The sequence below is a fragment of the Lethenteron reissneri genome, chromosome 26 (assembly GCF_015708825.2).
Source record: "Lethenteron reissneri isolate LAM-NWPU_2019-01 chromosome 26, ASM1570882v1, whole genome shotgun sequence".
In the NCBI taxonomy this organism is placed as follows: domain Eukaryota; kingdom Metazoa; phylum Chordata; class Hyperoartia; order Petromyzontiformes; family Petromyzontidae; genus Lethenteron; species Lethenteron reissneri.
Genome location: NC_083804.1, coordinates 18,121,106 through 18,143,377, shown reverse-complemented (window position 1 = coordinate 18,143,377; position 22,272 = coordinate 18,121,106). Strand labels below are relative to the sequence as shown.

Here is a 22,272-nt window from a genome sequence, read left to right as displayed (position 1 = left end):
CACGCCATGCAAAACGCAGTCTGCTGCACCGTGACCATGACAAGCCACCAGGGAAGCAACACTATACAGGCTGCATCACAATGTATGCAGAACCAGTACACAACACAAAGACACCACACATGAAGCACATTAGATCCTCCTCAAGAGCTCACTAAATTATGGTGGATAGTTTTTTTGAACAGGTGGTATCCTAATTAAGAGTGAAAATATAAGAGAATTTACAGTCCTTTGTCATTTCACTACTGGATAAAGGTCTTCCGATACTGTGTCGGTCATGGGGGTTTTATTGTACTTCACCATGTAAGTCAGTGCAGAGATGTAAGAGAGAAACCAAAGACAGGTTCAGATATCACTCACCACTCTTGTTAGCTGTGGTCTGAACCTGAATTCAGGCCACCGGGTTCATAAAACAGTGCGATAACCACTGAACCACTGCTCTTCCATGCGGCATACACTGAAATAATGTCACTGGGGTCATGGTGCAAATTATTGCGTGTGAACTCGAGTGACAACACTGGTCTCGTAAGCTGTGATGGGTTCATGCTGATGATTACTTACACAACTGCTACGATGAAAAGCAGACGCGATATCCCAGTGTCGGCACCAACACCTATGGACAGACACATTGCGCATCGCACCGCACCACACCCCAACAAGATCCACAACGTGCCACACCCACACAATACCGTCTGTTAGCGACAATAGACAAAACAAAAAATGCGCCACGTCTTGGTGCAGATGTTTTGAACAATCCAATGTTGATATGTGGACAGTAGGTTACAGTACAGTGTAAGGATTCTTTATTGCATAAGGTCAGATTGACAACAACTCAGAGGTTGAAGTCCGAATCAGTAAATGAAATTGATTTAGTTGATGTGCAGTCGACGTTTTTCAATGTGTCTGTTGGTTTTCGGAGTTCACGGGTGGATCGCTATGTTGTCCATGGACAGCTCAGTGTCTACGACATGGCATTCTGGGATTTCTTTCAATCTCCGCTTGTCAACGTTGTGGAGGGTAATGTGGTGCCCGGTGCGTACGACCAGCGCATCGTTACCGGCGGTCTTGCCGCGGTCCCCATGGCTGGCGCGTGGTGCGGCGTGGTGTACGTTGTTGGAAGTGGCGCCACCATCCCCGGCTCCGCGGGCGTCCCGACGCCGGCTCTGTGCACGCTGTCTCAGCTCAGTTGGGTGCGGCTGCGCGTGCCTGCTGGCCTCCTCACGCAACAACTCCGAATCTACAAAGACAAAGATGCCCCGTATAACCTTAGCAGACTGTTGGGGAAAATGCTGCTAAGCGAGCACCTATGAAGGCCGGCACGGCACATGAGGGATTGGGTGGCCAGGACCATGCCCGGCCGCCTTTGTATAATTTTAGGCTGAGTCGACCTAGGTCAGGTCCAGGACCAGTTCAGATAATCTTTACTGGTGTTGGCCCTGAGCAGAAATCAAACCCGGGTCGCCGGGTTCATAGCGCAAGACGCTAACCGCTACACAGTGGGATAGCGGAAGTCTGTCCAGGCAATTTGTCCACCGCAGAACTAATGCCGTGCTGCTGATGTTACTATGCATGCAGATGACGCAGCAATGCAAACAATAGCATGCACACAAATTGATAAACACATGCACACTTATCCAGCACTCGAAGGCTCCATCTCGTTGGATGCCATTTAATTAACTGTGTCATTATCCCTGCCTAGACCTACCTGACCCCTACCTGACCCCAAGCTGACCCCAAGCTGACCCCAAGCTGGATTAAGATATTGAGCCCAGCATAGCACAGTTTGGCTCCAGCTTAGTTTAGTCAATATAAAGTGGAAAACGACCCATACCATGATATCCCAACACTGGCTGGGCACGAATGTGCCAGTGATCACACGTAAGGCAATTAAAACACGTGCATTCACGTCTATATGCACAAAGGCAAAGATCCACCCTGCATATTCTGCACAAGCTTTCGAGGCAATGTCCTCATGGGAAGCATATGTGGGAGATGGAGCCTCACTTGCAAACACCCTGCCCACACGGCACCGATCACACCACAACTCACACACACACATACACAGAGGTCCACGCCGCACCGCGCCACACCCAAAAGTACGCACCAAGAAGAGCGAAGTACTCAGCGAGGCCGGTGGACGAGCTCTTGTCAATGAGCGCCTTCACCGGACCCCAGGGTTGCTTACGGAAGCACACCTCCCATGAGATCCTGCACACACACATACACACACGTTCACAATGTAGCCCACGTAACTCATGCGAAAGAGGAAATGCTGTTTCACGTGTCTCAATGGGTTCATTTCATCTCTTGGTTAGCTGAAGGTTAAGTTTCAAGCAACACTCACAATTGTGTAAGAGGCACACCGCCTTAGTGCATTTTGGAAAAAAACACCAGCGCTGAAGTGCATCGTGATCGTCTTATCTTCGATCACCAGACGGAGTGCATTTTGTACACGTTTCTGTGTGTTGTTTTGAACTTGTGGTTTTTCCGGCCTGCACTATTATTCTGGTCATCTCGGCATTGACATATTTGTTTCAATAGAGCATACAATAACAACAACACATCACAACGACCTTGCTGCTGAGCAGCACACACCCACAGCAATAGCCACTGACATTGAGAGATGTAACCACAGCAAATGTGCTGCACTTTGAGGGCACGTGAAGTATAGAAGGCTCGTTGGCAGGTCACGGGGCAGGCCCAAGTGTTACGGGTGAAGTGTTAAGATCCCCACTGTACCACACATAGCACCCACAGCATGCACTCATAGCACGCACCACACCACACACCGTCTCCAATTAAAATATTGCAACTCCCTCACAGGGTTACAAATAGGACTCCATTCCCATAATCTACGCACAAAACCAGAGACATTTTCTAAAACGTAAAATGTACAGCCGTTTTGGCAAGCCACTGCTGGTTGAAGGCCTCCCATGTCAGTCATGGGAGTTGTCAGACCGTATTTCACCGAGCTGGTAGGTGCAGTTGAAAAAATGGGTGAGCAGGACCAGTTCAAATGCACATCTGACCCGCCCTGACTGGACACCTGTGCACAAGAGCTTCATAGCTCATCAGATTCTTCCAGTCTAAATCAAGAGTCTGATTCTGCCAAGTCATAGAAACCAGCCAATGTAAGGCTCCCCCAATTTACTCTGCCACCACTATCAGAACGGAGTGCCGAGCCCTTGTTAACCCAGGATAGCCTCACCAGTCTCGTCACTTTCTCCGAGGGTCCTGCCAAGTTCACACAGTGGGAGCGACGATTGCTTTGTATATTCCAATTGAGTAATTTGCGGTAGTAACATTTTTATTTTGGCAAAGTCTCACCACGACTAAGCCAGCACACAAGAGCCTGCTCTTGTGAAAGACGTCACAGGATCTTTAGCTTCCACTGTGAAGCAGCAGACGGAAGGCCCCTCTTCCAGCAGCAGATTGATCACTTATGATGATGATAAAGGGACAGTGTGAATAATGGTAGCCATGGTTACCGCAGACGGGTGGTGTGGCTGCTGAGTCTCTGCAGGAGGAAGTGGTTGCGGTTGAAGAAGTACTCGCTGTAAGGGACATCGTGAGTGGCCACCTCTGAGACCACCACTAACCAATCGGATGACTCCTTGTTCATAATCTGCCGCATGAAAAAACACATTTTAATAACGTTCTGGGACACAGGACTCCACTTTTTTGTCCCACATGGCCTCTCGGGCTGTTTGGGAGCCCTAGAGGTTGAACAGTTCCCAATAGAAATATGAAGGTAATGTCAAATAATAATATACAGCCCATTGTCAAAACACTGCTGCTTGGAGGTTTGGCGTTTGCTTGGATCGGTAACTAGCCAGTGGAAAGCACCTGTATAGTGAGGGCCCTATGCTGACATGGCTCGAACATGCCAGTGGAAAAGGGGAAAGGCTGAGCCCATCCAGGTCCAGGTGTGTCCAATGAGAGCCACACATTAAACCAGAGCAGCAGAACCAGACTCATAGAGCCCAGTGGAATACATCCCAGTCTGGCTTGACTCTACATTACGCTGCCCTTGTAAATGTACAGCCATGTTATCAATCTGCTCCTGAATGAGGGCATTCAAGCCATGTGGTTCATGGGGATTGTTTGAGTATACTGAACCATGTTGGTTCAGTGTAGATTAGTGAAGGGGGGAGTGGTGGGCTCACCAGGACAGGTTAATATATTTTGGCTAACCATTGAATAAAGACGGCCACTGCATCGCGCACTTTCAGATGCGCTTCTGCTGCTGTCTAAAACGCTTTTCCTTCCAATATTAGGAAGCCACTGGAGCTATGCACTTTTTAATCTAGACTGAAAACGTATTTAATTAGAGCTGCTTTTTGTGTTTAGTTTGTTGTCCTTCCTCCGCACCCCAGATCAGTATGGTCAGTTACGTACGGTGCGACAGAAGTTCAACATACATACTCATCACAGATGTTTGTCGTGGCCAGGATAGACCTGAGTCGAACTAATGCACCACCACTCCCATCCCAGAGGTCATATATTAAGGCTCATATCAATTTGTTTTGTAACAATTTTGTCTCGCATTGAAGTGGGGGAATGGGGCATTAGCAATGATATCTGTTGTCGCTATCGTGCCATTTTTCCATACCATGCCACCCGTGCTCTGCACACATGCCGTGCCATGCGCGTCGTGTACATTGCTTGCCAAGCTTTACCACGAGTGCTGTGCGCCATCGCGCAAGATCTCACCTGCACCTCGGTGGCACTCGAGGATTTGGGAGTGAAGGGTCCGCCATTGAGGTTGATGGTGTAGGTGAGAGAGCGCTGCTCAGTGCCAGGCTTGGTCTGCTCCCATGGTTTACACACCACGTCTAGAAGGGGTACCACAAAAGTTAAAGTTTATTTTGTTGAAGCATGTGAGAACACAGGAGACCAGGATAGTCACGGGGAACACCGTACACTCCGCCATGCACAACACAGTGTATATACCCGATTATAAAAAATATATATATAATTCAGTGCATGCTGTGTGTGCCATGTGTCCATGCTGTCTGTCTCGAGTGAATTGCTGTGTCGGATACCAGTGATTTTACGGGCCAGGAGGAAGCGCCGCATGAACAATGAGTCGGAGAACAGCAGCTTTTCGAGTTTCTCCATTCCTACGCACACCTCGCGGTCGATGCACACCTGGCCCGGTGGCACCGTATGGGGCTTTCTGTCCACACCATCACCTGCACATACCCATGCACATCCCATAGGCACTCCAAGATTCTCCAAATAGCGACCATACTACCCACACACACACACACACCAGATACCGTGCCAACCACATACACCATACACTATGCCATCGACACAATAGGCCTCATGCCAGGCACCACGTTCCCCAGGTAGCTGAATCACCTGCAGGGGTACCCTCAGAGGCATCGCTGTCGTCCGTGGAGGGATTTGTTCCAGGGCCCAGCTCAGGGGAGGGATAATCCCGCCTCTGTGGTTCAGGGGTCGTTTCTCTTGCCAACATTGACATGGCCAGGCCATCCACCTGCACACCATCACAAGCACCAGAACGTCAAGCCATGGCTGCACTCATTATTTTGGGAATCATCAGTGCAATAAAGCCATCACTGCCTACTGCTGCCCTGTGTCTCAGGGGCTTTGTGTAGACAGCCCCCCCCCCCCCCCACTGATCACTGTGGGGACAATTTGGCACTGCCTAAGGGTGATAATAAACCAATTACTGTAAAAGAAATTGTTTCGTATACATTATTTTTGTTGCTATTGTTATTTTGCACATTCCGTCCACCCTGCAATGTCCTGCAACTGACGCCACTGCCGACGGTCTTGGGGGTGGTTGTCCGTGTAAGACAGCTGCTTAGCTCAATGGGGCATTACCAGCTGATATAATAAAGTCTGAGTCTGTAACTCATCACTATTATCTGATGAGTTTCTCATTATTGACACACAATGCTAGGATCGCATTAAAGTTATAATTGGCTGAAAGTTTAAATACTTGTCTACATTTACACAATGCCATGAAATGTGTAATAGGACCTTCACCAGAATGTATCAACCCCTAGTCAGAAATGAAAAAGCACGGTGCAATGGCAAGAGCAAAATTGGAACATAAGCAAAACATTTAAACGAGTGTTTTTTTTATTAACCAAGTTAAAACGCAAAGATTCTGCAGAATGACCCAATGAGCCAGGTAATCAAAACAACGATCCCCTGTATAGCTCGCAGGCTTCTGGGGAAAGTGCAGTTAATGAGAATCGATGAAGGCTAGCATAGAGCACGAAAGGGTTGTGTGACCAGAACCACGTGCGATCACTTTAGTTTCCCCAGTGCTGACGTCCATACATCGCACTTGGTAATAATTTAAGCCCGATTCAATCTACAGGAGGCAAAAGGACCGATTCAGATATTGCTTGCCAATGATGGCCGCAGGTCAGAATCGAATTCGGGTTGCCGGATTCATAGCGGTACGGTGCACTCGTCACAATACCACCAGTCCGCCCGTTGGGTCAGTCACACACGCTCTCTCTACCTGCGAGAGATCTCCTCTGCTGCCGTGTGGAGAGGTGGACGCCAGGTGTGTTGGTGGCGCTCGTGGAGATCCCATGCTGATATCTGGCGTGGCAGCCCTGTCGGGCGTGCGCGTCCCATGTGGGGCGTGCGCAGAGGAGCTCGGCGTGCTCGGGGTGACCGCAGCGCGGGCAGAGCGCGAGCTGCCGGGCGTGTGAGGGGTGTGTGGTGTGTCGGCCGTATGGGGTGTGTGGGGAGTGTTGGGAGTGTGGGGTGTGCGTGGAGATGCTGTGATTTGCAAGGGCTGCCCGTTGTCGGGGCTGCGGGGTGAGCGTACGGTGACCGGCGCTAGTGCGGTGCGCGTGGTTTCGCCCGTGCGAGGAGTGCGTGGACTCAGTTCAGGGGCTGAATTTGAGGCTTCCTCGGCTTCATCGCCAACACTACACAAAAGAGACAAAGATCCCCCTTATAGCCTTCAACAGACTTTTGGGGCATGTGTTGGAAAGCGAGCACTTATTGTCGGATTTGTAGTAAAATATTAACGCTACACACACGAACATGAATTCCCCATGGTTACCATCAAAATCATCATCACAATTATCATAATCTCCCACACCACCAGTACGAGGTTGCGCCTTGAATTTAACTCCAGATGGCCAGCGCATTTAGAAGTAGGCTGTCATTTGAAGTGCACAGACATAATTTTGATGACCAGCCAACTCTATAAGTGTACTTATAATTGCTGTCATTAAAGCTGGGCTAGCCATGAGCTTGACATTTTAGTATGACCACAAGACAAATTGGAATTCAAACTGTACAGCCCTTTGTCAATCCACTCCTGGACGAGGGGCTCTCTCTACCGAGCACAGCAAAGATGTGAGAGCATAGAAGTATGGTACAACAATGGAATTTGCGGCAATGTCCTCTACTACCGACAAGGTAGCCCTGTAAGTTATAACACCTTCTTGGTTTTTTCCGTAAAGTCACGTAGAAGGGAAGTAATAAAATAATAAAAATAAAACATAATAAAATAATTCTCACGACGTTTCGGCTACAACGCAAGCAGCCATCTTCAGGTGAAGAATGAGACACTGCCAAGCTAGGAGCTTATATATAAGCTAGCTTGGGAGTGTCTCATTCTTCACCTGAAGACGGCTGCTTGCGTTGTAGCCGAAACGTCGTAAGAATTATTTTATAATGTTTTATTTATTATTTTATTACTTCCCTTCTACGTGACTTTACCGAAAAAACCAAGAAGATGAATCCCTGCAGTCACGAAAGCTTTAAATCGAAAATTATAACACCTGTTATGCATGTCAGTCACCCAATCCGAGAATTATCCAGGCTCAAGGCTGCGTAGCTTCCAGAACTGGTGACATTAGGAGCTTCTGGGTGATTTGGTCACAAGCAACAGGACTTGCCTGAAGCTGATTGAATGTGAATGTGTGTATGGCTGCGTGGGTATGTGTGTGGGTTTGTGTGTTTGGACGCACGCGTGTTCATCTCCTTCCGAGTGTAGCGTTGAGTCACTTCCGTACGCCTGTTGCACATACTGCAAGAACTCCCGACTATCCAGTGTCTGATCGCAAACATACACACAACACACACCAGTACACCTTAGCCTATCTTCACATTGCACTCATTTAAGTTTATTTTGAATTATTACATGGATATTTCCCAAGTGAGGTTAACAGTTTGATCCATCAAGTCGCCCTAGTTATTCCTGGCGGTGTATTAACAGTACAAATACATGTCGTGTGCTTCACAGTGGACGTTACATATCTCATGACGTCATTCACAATGAGGAGACCACTGTGTTCGAGTTTGTTTGATTTGCTACACAGATGATCCCGTTTAACCAGCTTCTAGGCTAGTTTATAAGGAAGGTCCGTGGTGCGTGAGCACAGCAGGAAAATAAACAAAAGCCAAAAACATTAATATTGCAGAGAAAGGCATCATCGTCCATATTTGCCAAATTACAAAACAATACACGCCATTTTCTCAATGTGAATTACACATTGCTTGCAACTGGGAGACTATATTAATCTGTGAAGTATTTTGCCTTCGTGATGTTTGTGAATTGTGAGAATTGTGCGAATACCAAATATACATTATAATTCAATGTATATAGCTTCTTATGACAATTACCATGTCAAGTACTTTAGAAGTTTAAATTTTATTTTGCTTCAACAGGTGAGAACTCAAGACACCAGGATAGCCTCATTTGCCAGAGTGACATGGGGTGTTAGTATGCCAGTAGGGGGCGATGACTGCTACGAGTAATTTGCGATGTCATTCTCGAATTTGGCAAATTTGCCAAATTTGGCCCCTGACACCAGCCCACAATGGCCCAGCCTTGAAATAGGCAATTTCGTCAGGGGAAGCAGCTGGCACATAGAATTATGGTTGTGACACCGCAGTAATAACCAGGGTGGCTAACACATTTAAACCGTGAACCTCTAAAAAAAGGGGCCAACGCACTGCCACTGAGCCATGTCACCAGCCCCAATCGCAATACAAGAGTAAGGTTCCACATGCAGTGAGGTTAAAGTACAAATTATGAATAATAATTATCTAAAATATCTATAAACTAGTCAAATTAAAATTTTGACTTTTAACTTTCGTGACTGTAGGAATTAATATTCTATGGTTCTTTCGGTAAAGTCACGTAGAAAAATATTAACAATAAAATAATACAAATAAAGTTCGTAAAAAATAATCAAAATATCACGACGTTTCGATCGCAACCACAAGCAAATATCATCAGGAAAATTGTTTTTGTTATAATTCTTTCTATCTACGTGACTTACAGGAAGAACCATAGCATAGTCAAATTTACACAAGAAATTAAGTAACTAAACAATACAGGTTTCCAAAGAAGCTTTTACAGTATGAACATTTGCACAGTACATTCCACACCACCAACAGCAGAGTTGTATGCACATTACATCAAGCCCAGGTTGCCACCTGCCTACATCCTGGTCAGTAGAGCAGTGCAGCAACTACCATTGTTGTATTGTACTTCTATGTTTCCACATATATGCTCCCCACGTTCACTAACTTACACTGACCAGTACGGTGAAGTATGGTCATATAACCCTCGCAATCTGTACAGGCATAATGGGGGCCCTTATCCAGGTCTGTGCAACTACACTCGTGTGTACACTCAGACACACCAAGTCATGCACAACGATTACGCAAACACTTGCACACTTCATTACAGACGGCCACACAACACAAACATACATCAAGCCTACCCACACAGCCTGCACATCTACAAATCATAACCACAAGGCAGGTTGACCTTGTGATGCCCAGCCACGTGGCATGCGCACCCCAACACGAGATTTCACTGCGCTGCACGATACCTCCACACAACACAATGTACTTCATACAGCAGTGGGTAAACAATGGCTGATGATGATACGAAACACACCAATGTGACATTTAGATTTGCCCAAACTTACACCAAGGCTGCCATCTATAGCTTCAAGGTCAACAGACTATGGATAATGCTGATGCTGCTGCTATATCTTGCCATTACTGCACAGCATGTTAATCGATCACTGCAGAATTAAGCTTTAAGTGGTTGAGACTAACGAAGGAATGGCAGCCAAAATAGAGATCACACCCACGAGGATGTCAACCGCGGATTGATGAAGTGACAGAATGATGAATTCAGCTCGTGTGCTGCAACTAGCTGGGATTGTTTCTATGCAAGACTGTGAGAGGCGGCAATGTCTTGGAGAGGCTGTCATGTGATAGTGGACAGATCACGGTTTATTATGATTATAATGCCGCTTTTTGTGTTTAGTTTGTTGCCCATTCCCCTCGCTCCTCTAATTGTCATGGTTGGCTATGTACGATGCTAAAGAAGTTCAACATACATACATACATACAATGCTCGCATTGAAATTACTTATCTAATGGTGTTGTAAACATTCTATACAGTGATGTGTGAATAAACAGGTCTTATAACAGGAAGTGTGGTGCATGTTGCAAGAGAAGCAGTGCTTTAGTCGTGAAGTGACTTACCTTGTCAAGCAGGGAGTTCTGCCAGAGCCGGAAGATCATGAGGAACGCTCTGTCCCTTGCACCCAACGACGAGAAGAAATACTGCACCCGCAGTCACACGAACATCGCACCACACCACATGTGCCGAACCGCACACAGCAACGAGATGCATTGCGCACATCGCTCTCACCAACCACACAGTACGAACGTGCACCTCGCTTGGTACAGACGCAGTGTTGACATCACCACCTGTTTACCGGCACACAACGCTTTTTGTCGGGAGTGTACGGCTATACAGAGTGCCATGTGCTTTCTTTTGGTGTGTAGTCAGGTCGTGTCCAGGCATGTACCAGCTTACCCAATGCTCAGTGAACCAGAGAATTCAAACATTTATGTTTATAATTTTTACTGTCGAGTTTATATTGTTTCCCAATGACCGTTTCATTAATATCATTGTTTTCCCATTCATTTAGCTTGCATGTGTAATGCGGGCGCGGGCGACCTCCCGGATGTGACGTCACGGAGAGGTGGAGTTAGGTGACGTGGGAGGAAAGGTTAAGGTTCTTAAGGGAGGAGACCGGAAGAGGAAGGGAGAACGAGTGGGACTGGACCAGAGTAAGGCCACGTGGGCAAAGCCAAGGGGTGGCAGCGGCGGCCAGCGGTGGCCAGCTAAGGGAGCAGCCAGCGGAGCTGCGAGAGAAGACAGCGGTGGGGCGGCTGGAGAGAAGGCGGACGAGGAGCTGCGGGGAACACAGCCGGCGAGGCTGTGTGTGAGGGAGAGGCTACGAGAGCGACGAGAGGAGAGAGAAGCTGAGAGAACGACGAGGGGAGAAACTGCAGGAGAGCAGTATCAGTGTCAGTATAGAGTCTTATAGAAGGACAGCCGTGCGGGTTAAGAGAGAAGAACCGAATAAAGGACACCAAGCCAGACATCGTGGGCCAGGTTTTATTACATTGGTGTCGGAAGTGCAACGGCATGTCGAAACAAGTGAGAAAGAAAAATGTTCCAGCGCCGGCATCGGCTTCTTCGTCCGAGGACGAAGACTTCCCTCCAAACATGGATCCTGCCAGGGTGGTGGAGGAGAGCCCTGCTGAAACGAGTGCGGGGACGGGAGTGGAAGATGTAGCCACAGTGTCAGGGCCGCCGACACCATCAGACGCTGATCGGCGATGGCTGCAGGTGGCTGAGCAACTGGAGACTCTCAAGGACGCCCTGGGCCAATTGTGTCATCTCGTCACCCCAAGCACGGCGACGGAGAGAGCGGAGAGTGCTCCACAGGCCGCCACGGGTTCTTCACTCCCGGCGCCATGGGCCACGCGGCAGGAGGCCGCCATCTTGCGCGTGCCGCGGCGGGAATCCGCCATCTTGACCACGCCGCGATTCGACGCCATTTTGAATTTGCCTCCGGAGGAACCATCGGCGGAGGGCGGAGTGAAGCGAAGTCGGAGTCGCCATCTCACCACGGTCAAGGAATTCGCCATTGGGGGCGACTGGAGCGCTTTCGCCTGCAGATTTTTAGCGGCGGTCCGTTCTGCGAGATGGACCGATGCTGAGGCCTTGGAAGTGTTGCCGACTCTTCTGGACGACGAATCTGTTCGTTTTTTTCGCTCCATTAAGGCCGAGAAGAAGAGGACATTATATGGAGTTTTTCAAGAAATGGCCGACGCCTACGAGCCACCTGACGACGCGCATCGGCGATTCGCTCAACGACAACGAGCGCCCGAGGAGTCGCCTGTGGCGTACAGGGGTGCAGTGCTTGATTTGGCTATGGCCGCGTATCCAGATACAACACCTGACCTGCTCGAGCCTCTCATCTTGGGCAAGATGCTCGAGCTGTCGCGGGATCTTGGGATTCCCATGCCGGTGTGCGGGCATGAGAAGCTCACCTCCCGGGCGGCGGCGAAATGTCTGGATGCACAATTCAACCTACGACGATGGAAACAGGTCACGGCGTGGACAGGGGGGCCCGTCGCAGAGGGTGGCGCTCTGGGTTGGGACCCTACGAAGTCGGTATACGTGCCGGATGAGCGGGGCCCTCAGGAGCTGACGGCCGCCTCGGTGCCATGGTCAGGCCGCGGTGGACCGGCCTCTCGTGCTGCACCGCCGATACGCGGGCGGCGCGATGCAAGGCCTGCGCTTCGGCGCAACGACGCCGATTGCTTCCGCTGCGGACGGAAGGGCCACTACGCGAAGGACTGCTGGGCCCGCATCCCGGGTCCGCCACAACAGGAGGCCTCATTACCGGCCAAGCCGCCCAAGGATCCACCGAAACAGGCAAGTCGGCACGCACCAGACACCCGGCAAGGCTTTACACCTCACCCATCACCTTCGTTGTGCGGTCATAGTGTTGTTGTTAAAGAGGGACCTTCGACGGGGCCTTGTCGCTCTGTGACGCAGTGGCGCAAATTGGCACGGAGGGTTGTTGCGGCCGCTACGGGTTCGTCCACCGTGCCGGGGTCTATACAAGGGGTGGACGTGCGCATTTTGGTCGATTCCGGGGCGTCCGCGACTATTATTTCGGATGTCATTTTTCATCTGTTAGGCATCCCACCCGGGGCCGTGCGTCCGGTTTACGGGTCGTGCGTCGCTGCGAACGGGGGTAGTATGGGCATCGTGGGCCAGGTGGACGCTAAAATATCTATTGGGGATGTGTCGGACTCGGGCGTTGTGTTGATTTCAAGATCCTTGGCAGTTCCCTGTTTATTGGGCACTGATTTTCTGGCTAAGATGCCTATTTTGATCAAAATTAATGAGAATTGTATTGAACTGCCGGGTGGCCGTCAAATTTCGTTTCTGCCGTCGCCCTGGGGGCGACCTGCTTCGGCCGTACAAGTGCAGGCGCTATCCGTGGCATCTGTTGATATTCCACCTGGTTCACAGATGCTTATTCCCCTGCGGTATCGGAAGCCCCTGCCTGGTCGGCTGGGAGCGGTTGGGATCTTGTTGTCACCTTCAGCCTCGATAACGGCCGGATCGGCGCTGGTCGGAGCGCAGACCATCGTCCGGCCAGATCAATTACCGTTTTTGCAGGTGCTCAATGCGGGTACGGAAAATGTCTGTGTCCCAGCCGGCACGGTTGTGGCACATGCCACCACGGCATTTACGGCTCACGATTGTTCGCATAGCCAGGGAGTGGTTGCTGGTGTTTCCGAGCCTGTGGCTTCGGATGACCGCTGGATTGCTAGCTTATGTGACGGAAATTCTTCCCTGTCTGTGGATCAACGGGGTGCGCTTCATAAATTGTTATTGACGTATTCCGATGTGTTCAGCTCCAATGATTTGGATTTGGGACGCACCTCATTGCTTCACCATCACATTGCTACAGGCGACGCTGCCCCTATTCGGTTGAATTCGCACCGAATGAGTCCGGCCGAGCGAGAACACGTTCGGGGGGCAGTGGAGGATATGTTGGCTGCGGATATTATATCGCCGTCGAACAGCCCATGGGGCGCGCCTGTGGTTTTGGTTAAGAAAAAGGATGGCAAATTGCGATTCTGTGTTGACTTTCGAAAATTGAATAAGATATCGGTGGCAGATGCGTATCCCCTGCCGCGTATGGACGACTCCCTCGACGCATTGTCGGGGGCTAAGTATTTCTCTACACTGGACCTCTCTTCGGGATTTTGGCAGCTTCCCCTTGACGAGCCCTCACGGGAGAAGACCGCATTCCGTACGCCGCAGGGGTTGTTTCAATTTAACTGCCTTCCGATGGGGCTGAATGCGGCCCCTGCCACATTTCAAAGGCTCATGGAACTCGTTTTGACGGGGTTGCAGTGGGAGACATGTCTCATATATTTGGACGATATCATCGTCTTCAGCCGCACATTTGATGAACATTTAAGGCGGCTGGAGACGGTGTTCGCGAGGATGCGCTCCGCGAACTTGAAATTTAAACCAAAGAAATGTCACCTACTGCAACGGTCCGTCCGTTATTTGGGGCACATCGTGAGTGCTGAGGGGGTGTCTACGGACCCGGAAAAAACGGCGTGCGTCCGAGATTGGCCGACTCCGGTCACCGTGGGGGATGTACGTCGCTTTCTGGGATTTGCCTCGTATTATCGAAGATTTGTACCGAATTTTGCGACCATCGCGAGGCCCTTGCACCTCCTTACGGGTAAGGGACGTAAGTTTGCGTGGGGACCGCCGGAAGAGGCGGCCTTTCAGAGTCTGCGTAATCTGTTGGCTACCGCCCCAACATTGGATTATCCGGATTTCAATCAACCGTTCATTCTTGATACGGATGCGAGCGACACAGGTATTGGCGCGGTGTTGTCTCAGTCTAAAGGGGGCGTAGAGCGCGTCGTTGCGTATGGTAGCCGGGTCCTGTCGCCCGCGGAAACACGCTACTGTGTCACTCGCAGGGAACTCTTAGCCGTTGTTTTTTTCCTACGTCAGTTTCGACCGTACCTGTACGGCCGTTCCTTTATCGTACGTACGGATCATGCGGCCTTGCAATATGCCCTTAAAATGGATCAACCTTCCGGCCAGCTGTCGCGTTGGTTGGACACGCTGCAAGAATTTTCATTTCAAATTCACCATCGTAAAGGGGTGCGCCATGCGAACGCAGACGCACTTTCTAGGTTGCCGCAGCGCTCCCCTTGCAAATGTGCGTCGGGGACGCAGAGATGTGCGCCCAGCCTACCCCCCCCTCAGCCGGTGGTATTGGCTGTGGAGAAGTCGGATGCTACTGTGGAACCGGGGCCGACTGATGGGGTTTTGAATCTGCCACGGTCTGTTTGGATAAGGGAGCAAATGATGGATGAGTCGTTAGTGTCCTTGCGGAAGCGATCCAAAGTGGAGGTTGGGGGTCCGGTTACGGAGGGTGCGCCGGAAACCGCAGTCCGAGATGGTCTGCTTATGTGGAGGGAAAGTCTCCAGGAACACTGGCGTCTAGTGGTGCCTGCGTCCCTCCGATACGAGTTGATTAGAACTCTCCATTGTGACACGCTATTACATCTGGGTGTGCAGAAGACCTTGTTGACGTTGCAACGTCATTATTTTTGGCACGGCATGTCGACGGATGTCGTGGGGCACGTCCGCGCGTGCCCTGACTGTGCCCGGCGTAAGCCTCCTAAACATCCTTATGTGCCACCCTTACAGTCAATTCGGGTGTCTCGGGTCAATGAATTGGTGGCACTGGACATTTTGGGACCTTTCCCACCTTCGGCGAGGGGTAATAAATATTTGCTGGTCGGGGTTGAGTACCTCTCCCGTTGGCCGATGGCCTGGCCGTTGCCCGATCAATCGGCCGCGGCCATTACCGACGCCTTTTTGTTCGGATATGTTATGGACAAGGGTGCGCCGGAGAGACTCCTTACGGATCAGGGCCGAAATTTTTCTTCGAAATTATTGGCGGAAGTATGCGCGGGCCTAGGGACTAAGAAGGTCCGGACATCCCCATACCATCCGCAAACGGATGGTATGGTTGAGCGGCTAAACCGGACATTGTCTGCCATGCTGTGCCACACGGTGAGTGAGCAACAATCGGATTGGGACCTGCACATCCCGGGGGTGCTTTCGGCGTACAGGATGACTCCTCATGCGGCTACGGGTTATTCGCCATTTTACCTTATGTATGGTCGGGAAAACGTGCCGCCAATGGATGTGCAGATGGGAACCGGTGTGAGGGGACCTTGTAAACCGCTTCCTGACTACATTCGGGACACTGTTCGCCGGGTCTCGGAGGCGCGGGAGAGTGCCCGTGTGGCTACGGCCAAAGCTCAGGCCCGAAATGAGAGGTACGCACGGCGTTCCAAAGGGGAGTGCCCCTGGAAGGTTGGGGACCTGGCCTGGCTCCATTGCCCGCAGGTGCGGCCGGGTACCTCTCCCAAATTTCACAAACCGTGGCGAGGGCCTGTCCGCCTCATTGAGGTTCCTAATCCTCAGTCGGCGCGTGTTCAAATTGGTTCTCGCCGCTGGTTTGTTCACACGTCGCGCTTGAAACCGTATGTTGCTCCCCTACATGATGCATCATCTCCCAATGTTGCCTTGCTGGGGTCTGTTGCTGCCGACTCTCCCCCGCCTGCGTCCATTGATCTTGCTAGAGCGCCTGTCGTACCTGTTCCAGGCAGGCCGGCCTTGACACCGGAGGGGACGAGGCGCTCTGCTCGGAGGGTGCCTGCCAGATCTGCGGGTCCTTCGAGCCCTGCAGCCCTTCCGACCCCGCTGCAGACGCATCCGCGGGACAAGCCCAAGACTGATCCTTCAAGGACACGGGACGTTGGTGGACTTCCAACAGCGACAGGGGGATTTCACCCTGTCGCTCCTCAAACTCAATCACGTTCCCGTTCCGCGGATGGGCCGCCGACCGTCCGGGACGGGCCGGCGACCCGCACACGCTCTAAATCCCTTGTGTTTCGTTGATTGTTATGTTGTATTGTTCTTACTGTGTATTTATTGCCTGCTTCTGCTACGTTATTGATTGTTGAGTTGTGTTGATTGTTCTTACTGTTATATTGCATGCTTGGTGTCCTTTGGTGTGTTACGCTCGGGTTCGCCCGCATTACTGTTGGTGTTGTTCAGCCGAGGTCGGCTGGGTTTTTCTCCACGGGGGAGGGTGGTGTAATGCGGGCGCGGGCGACCTCCCGGATGTGACGTCACGGAGAGGTGGAGTTAGGTGACGTGGGAGGAAAGGTTAAGGTTCTTAAGGGAGGAGACCGGAAGAGGAAGGGAGAACGAGTGGGACTGGACCAGAGTAAGGCCACGTGGGCAAAGCCAAGGGGTGGCAGCGGCGGCCAGCGGTGGCCAGCTAAGGGAGCAGCCAGCGGAGCTGCGAGAGAAGACAGCGGTGGGGCGGCTGGAGAGAAGGCGGACGAGGAGCTGCGGGGAACACAGCCGGCGAGGCTGTGTGTGAGGGAGAGGCTACGAGAGCGACGAGAGGAGAGAGAAGCTGAGAGAACGACGAGGGGAGAAACTGCAGGAGAGCAGTATCAGTGTCAGTATAGAGTCTTATAGAAGGACAGCCGTGCGGGTTAAGAGAGAAGAACCGAATAAAGGACACCAAGCCAGACATCGTGGTCGAGTCCTTTATTACACATGTAACATTAGGATAATATTTGCAAGTAACGTGATGCTATATGCATATACCTTAATACTGGCTGGCATCTCAGTTTGCCTGCGTGCTGCATTCCCATTGTGTAGGAATCTTCACCAAACTGCCCTGACTCGGGTGGTGAACCGTAATGAATCAACCCCACAGTCAACGCGCCTAAAATGTGCCACCCCCCACCCCCCACCCCCACCACAGGCCCTCAGCAGCTCTGGATCCACGAGTCCTGGTGTTGGCCAGGATGGTGAAGGGCCGCCCCCCCCCTCACCATTCACCCACCCGCAATGACCAGTATGGAGAAGTATGGTCAAACAACCCCCACGATTGGGGAAAACCCTTAATTCAGCAGTAGACTGTCAAAGGGTTGTAAATAGCTGTTGTTGTGATGATATTAGGTGTGATGGGCAGTAGTGTGGAGTGATACGTTACAGCAGAGTGCATCGCAAGCGCGACTGCTGTGACGTGATGTAGTGATGTGGGGTTGTGACGCAGTACTCACAAGGGGTTTAGTTTAATGCTGCAGGCTGGTGGGAATAATGCTCACCTTTTCATTCTGCGTGCACACCTGAATGGCATTGGGAATGACCCTCGCTGTCTTTTCCTTCGTCACCGCAGTAATCTCCTTCATCTGAATTGTCAACTGCAATACACAGCACACCACAACAAACCGGGTGGAACACATCACGTGCTTCACCCCGATACTGCACACAAAGACCCCCCCCCCCGTATAGCCTTAATAGACTTTTGGGCCAGGTGTTGTTAGCGAGCGCCTACGAAGGCCGACACGGCACACGAGGGGGTGGGTGGCCAGCACCAGGTACTCATTTGAGGCTGAGTTGGCCTACGGCAGGCCCCGGACCAGTTCAGATAATCGTCACTGGTGACACGGGTCGCCGGTCCATAGTGGAGTGTGCTATCCACTGCGCCACCATTCCCCACACCCACACATGGTAGTTTTTAGTTCTTGTTCCGATTTCTGTTTGCTTCATTGCTGTGATTTAGTTTGTCTCGTCAATTTGGTGACCCAGGCCTAATCGGAGGTGCGGTGGAAGGACAACAAACTAAACACAAAAAGCAATTATAAAGAAGTGAATTTTAAATTTAGAATTAAAAAATGCATAGCTCTAGTAGTTTTTTTTCATAGAACGTTCCAGTAAATAAAATCACCTGGTGATACCACATTGCCTTTGGTGCACAAACAAAATTAACAAACAAAAAAACTCAAACCGCTCAATAACAGTGGCCTGAAAATGGAAAATATATAAATTTGCTACTTTTCAGGCAATGGCTCTTCTTCAAAGTACAAGTTTAATTCGCCTAACCCAAAAAGCAATAATGACCTTAATATAGTGTTGTCTGTTTGGTGCTGGCTGCTTGGCATTTCAGCCTTTTGGGCCTATGCGCAGCAACAGTGAACAAAAAACACTTGGACAATCACGCGCACCAGCGTTTCCCAGTGGAAGATGTTGGAGTGGAAGCAGATCCATCCCTCGGAGAGGTAGAGACGTCCGTGAACAAGTATGTCTCTCTGCAGCGCGCACGAGTAGTCTGGGAAACGTGCGCAGCGAGCGACATACACACAATTAGTGTGGGGGGGCAGCACGCTCGCATGTACCCCCGGCACACAGCCCAGGTACCCATAGGGACGCAGTGCACAGTGTAAGAAACACACAAACCACACGCAAGCAATCTCATGTGCACATGCAGCATCGCAGTCCGTAAGCGGCAACACACACACAATACTCCCGAATTAATTAATATAACAGCGACAGAGTTCAAACAACACGATACAATGCACAGCGTACAAAGCATGTGTTTCCCAAAACGTGCACACAGTAAAAATGACAGAGCACACACAGCACACAACAGCGTATTCAGTACATACATTCACCACAGCAGTGCACACGATCTCCTGCACGCCATACAAGAGTACGTACATCACATACCGTGATAGGCACATCTCCACCGGCAGTGTTGACAACTCAAGTAGGTGTGTAGTACAGCTGCCGCCGCACACGTGCTTGTGTATTCACGTGAAGTGTCTGTGTTTAGGTGCAACGTCCATTCCTACAGGTGTGTGCAAGCTCATGCACATTTTGGTGTAAATGCAAAAAACAAAGATCCCCTGTATAGCCTGATCAGACTGTTGGGGAAAGTGCTGTTAGCGAGCACCTATGAAGGCAGGCATGGCACACGAACGGGTGGGTGGCCAACACCATACCCGGCCGCCTTTGTCTCCCCAGTGGTGATGTTTAGACACCACACCAGATACTCAATGAAGGCGGAGTCAACCGAGCGGAGACCCATAACCGGTTCAGATTATCGTCACTGGTGGTGGCCGTGAACTGTAATTGAACTCGGGTCACTGGGTTCCTAGTGCAGCGTGCAACCCGCTACACCACTGCTCTCCTTTGTGAATACCCACACACACCAACGTTGCTGCTCGTGGCCTGGCATTGGCAGTACGGTTGTGCGAGCGTGTGCACGTGCGTGTAACAGCAGAGCCTCGTACCCACGACGAGGTGTTCGCTCTCCGGCAGATGTTTAAAGATGCGTCGGAAGACATCATTTCTCTGCCGGTAGGGGGCACTCCCTCCCTACAAAGACAAAGATCCACCATGTAACCTCGTTCAAAAAAACTTTTGGAGAACGTTACTTCGGCAATCAACTACAAAGGCTGGAACGGCACACAAAGGGGGTTGGCGGTCAACACCACACCCGGCTGCCTAAGTCCCCCCAGTGCCGATGTTTACACACCACACCAGGTACTCTGTTAAGGCCAAGTCGAGCTAGGGGGGGCAGGGAATCAAATATTCACCATTCATGGGCAGGCTCCGAACACACACATGCCTATCAGTTAGCACCTAACAAGTCTGGCACAGTCCCATGTGGCCTGGCTTAGCCAAACCCCGATTAGATGGCTATAGCGCGAACAAAAGACTTGGCAACGCTATGACTCCAGGGACATAACTGTCTCGATAAATTAATAAAGCTAGCTAGGTATAGAGCTCGCGACAGAGATATAGAGATAACTATAGACTTGACAATAAACTTGGCATGAGCTCCCACACTCCCGTCAGCCACCCTTCCTGTCCCTACTGTCCAGCGACCCGTTGGCAAGCAATTTAAACAAACACTCTCTTAGCGAACGTCCAAAGAAGGCTTTAGTTGATACATGCATTCCGAAGCTAACGTCTATCCTTTATTTTCCGCCATGGCCATGAAGTTGCAACACAGCGAGGCATGGCACTGACCCCTTGCCACCACAACTAGTTGCGAGGGTGGCCCGGGTAAGAACGCAAGGCGCGGAATGAAATCCATGCTCAGCAGTCTCCTTGGTGTAGTCACCCAGGTCCGCTTGGTGCCGGGCTGGCCCGGTAAGTTGCCGCCGCAACGCCTGGCTGAACCTAGTTGTCTGGTTTGTGAACCGAGTCGGGCAAACAACAACCCAGTTTTCAAGAAAACATTCGTGAACAGCAATGTTGGTTCAGAGCCAGCCAAGCCCAGAAAGCATCTGGCGATACAACATTTTATGCTTTTTGTCAATCCTTCACGTAGTCCTATTATATTCGTTATTGTACACATATTGTTTAGCTAAAATTAATGAGAGAAAATATGTTGTACATGACCTTTAGTTTTGCCCGTATTTATCCTGAGATCTAGAACAGCTGCTGAAGGTGTACCGGAATCAAAGTGAATTTCGATTTAAAGCTTTCGTGACTGCAGGGATTCATCTTCTTGGTTCTTTCGGTAAAGTCACGTAGAATGGAAATAATAAAATAAAAAAAATAAAACATAATAAAATAATTCTCACGACGTTTCCGCCACAACGCAAGCAGCCGTCCTCAGGTGAAGACCAGGTTTGTCGGGGAGACAGCGTCTGACGCTGTCTCCCCGAAAGACTTCACCTGAGGACGGCTGCTTGCGTTGTGGTCGAAACGTCGTGAGAATTATTTTATTCTGTTTAATTTTTATTATTTTACTATTTCCATTCTACGTAACTTTACCGAAAGAACCAAGAAGAGGAATCAAAGTGATGAAATAAAGGGGTGGATGGTAGCAGGTTAGAGTGCTTTTGGCTGAACTGAACAATAACAAGTTACATACCAATGTGAAAAAAAGTTATTAATCAGTGCCCTACTACCTGCTGTAACATCTCATTCACAAACATGGTAATGAACAGCAAATATTGAACAAAAACTGAATTTAGCACAAACAAGCATGAAGAAGTGAATGCTTGTAATAGCAGTGAGAGAGAGAAAGATGAACACGTGGATTAGAGAATGTATGCAAGATAAATGGATTCAAATTGTAAAAAAAAACAAGTAGGCAGGACACATCGCTGGAATGGATGATAGCCGATGGTCACGAATAATAATAGGAGTAGTTTCCGAGGAATGGAACGGGTCCGAGAGACGTCCACCGTGGAGATGGAGCGATGAGACCAGCTCGTGTGCAGGTGCCAGGTGGATTATTACATAGCAGGATCATAAGATGGTGGCAGCTGAGGGGGATAGGGGGGAGGCCTTCATCCAGTGACCATGGTTAATCATTGTAATGAAGCATGGCATAGCATTTCCAGCGGTATAATGGACTCACACGTAAATAAATCAGTTACTTGCCAATTTCCAACGAGTGCACCAAACAGAAATGCTCAGGTACTGGCCCCTCAGTGAAATGGGAATGATGTTAGATATTTAAACAATTGAATGTTATACTTGAGCAG

The 22,272-nt window shown here is 50.2% G+C and overlaps 1 protein-coding gene across 4 annotated transcripts in view; it reads right to left on the bottom strand.

The window, feature by feature from the left end:
* The window catches only part of LOC133347763 (protein Aster-B-like), a 45,075-nt gene that overhangs the window by 4,713 nt on the left and 18,090 nt on the right, over positions 1 to 22,272 (bottom strand). For 3 of the 4 annotated variants that reach the window (XM_061560340.1, XM_061560341.1, XM_061560342.1), the window contains exons 3-15: positions 20,059 to 20,143; positions 18,991 to 19,094; positions 18,091 to 18,186; positions 10,519 to 10,599; positions 7,977 to 8,062; positions 6,506 to 6,923; positions 5,365 to 5,503; positions 5,043 to 5,192; positions 4,711 to 4,832; positions 3,486 to 3,622; positions 2,102 to 2,205; positions 1,055 to 1,234; positions 559 to 610 (exon numbers count right to left, since the gene is read on the bottom strand). In XM_061560340.1, the coding sequence (XP_061416324.1) occupies positions 559 to 610; positions 1,055 to 1,234; positions 2,102 to 2,205; positions 3,486 to 3,622; positions 4,711 to 4,832; positions 5,043 to 5,192; positions 5,365 to 5,503; positions 6,506 to 6,923; positions 7,977 to 8,062; positions 10,519 to 10,599; positions 18,091 to 18,186; positions 18,991 to 19,094; positions 20,059 to 20,143 (1,754 nt within the window). Of the gene's footprint in view, positions 1 to 558; positions 611 to 1,054; positions 1,235 to 2,101; positions 2,206 to 3,485; positions 3,623 to 4,710; positions 4,833 to 5,042; positions 5,193 to 5,364; positions 5,504 to 6,505; positions 6,924 to 7,976; positions 8,063 to 10,518; positions 10,600 to 18,090; positions 18,187 to 18,990; positions 19,095 to 20,058; positions 20,144 to 20,800; positions 20,962 to 22,272 lie in introns of all 4 variants that reach the window. The other variant, XM_061560343.1, reaches the window with a different exon arrangement.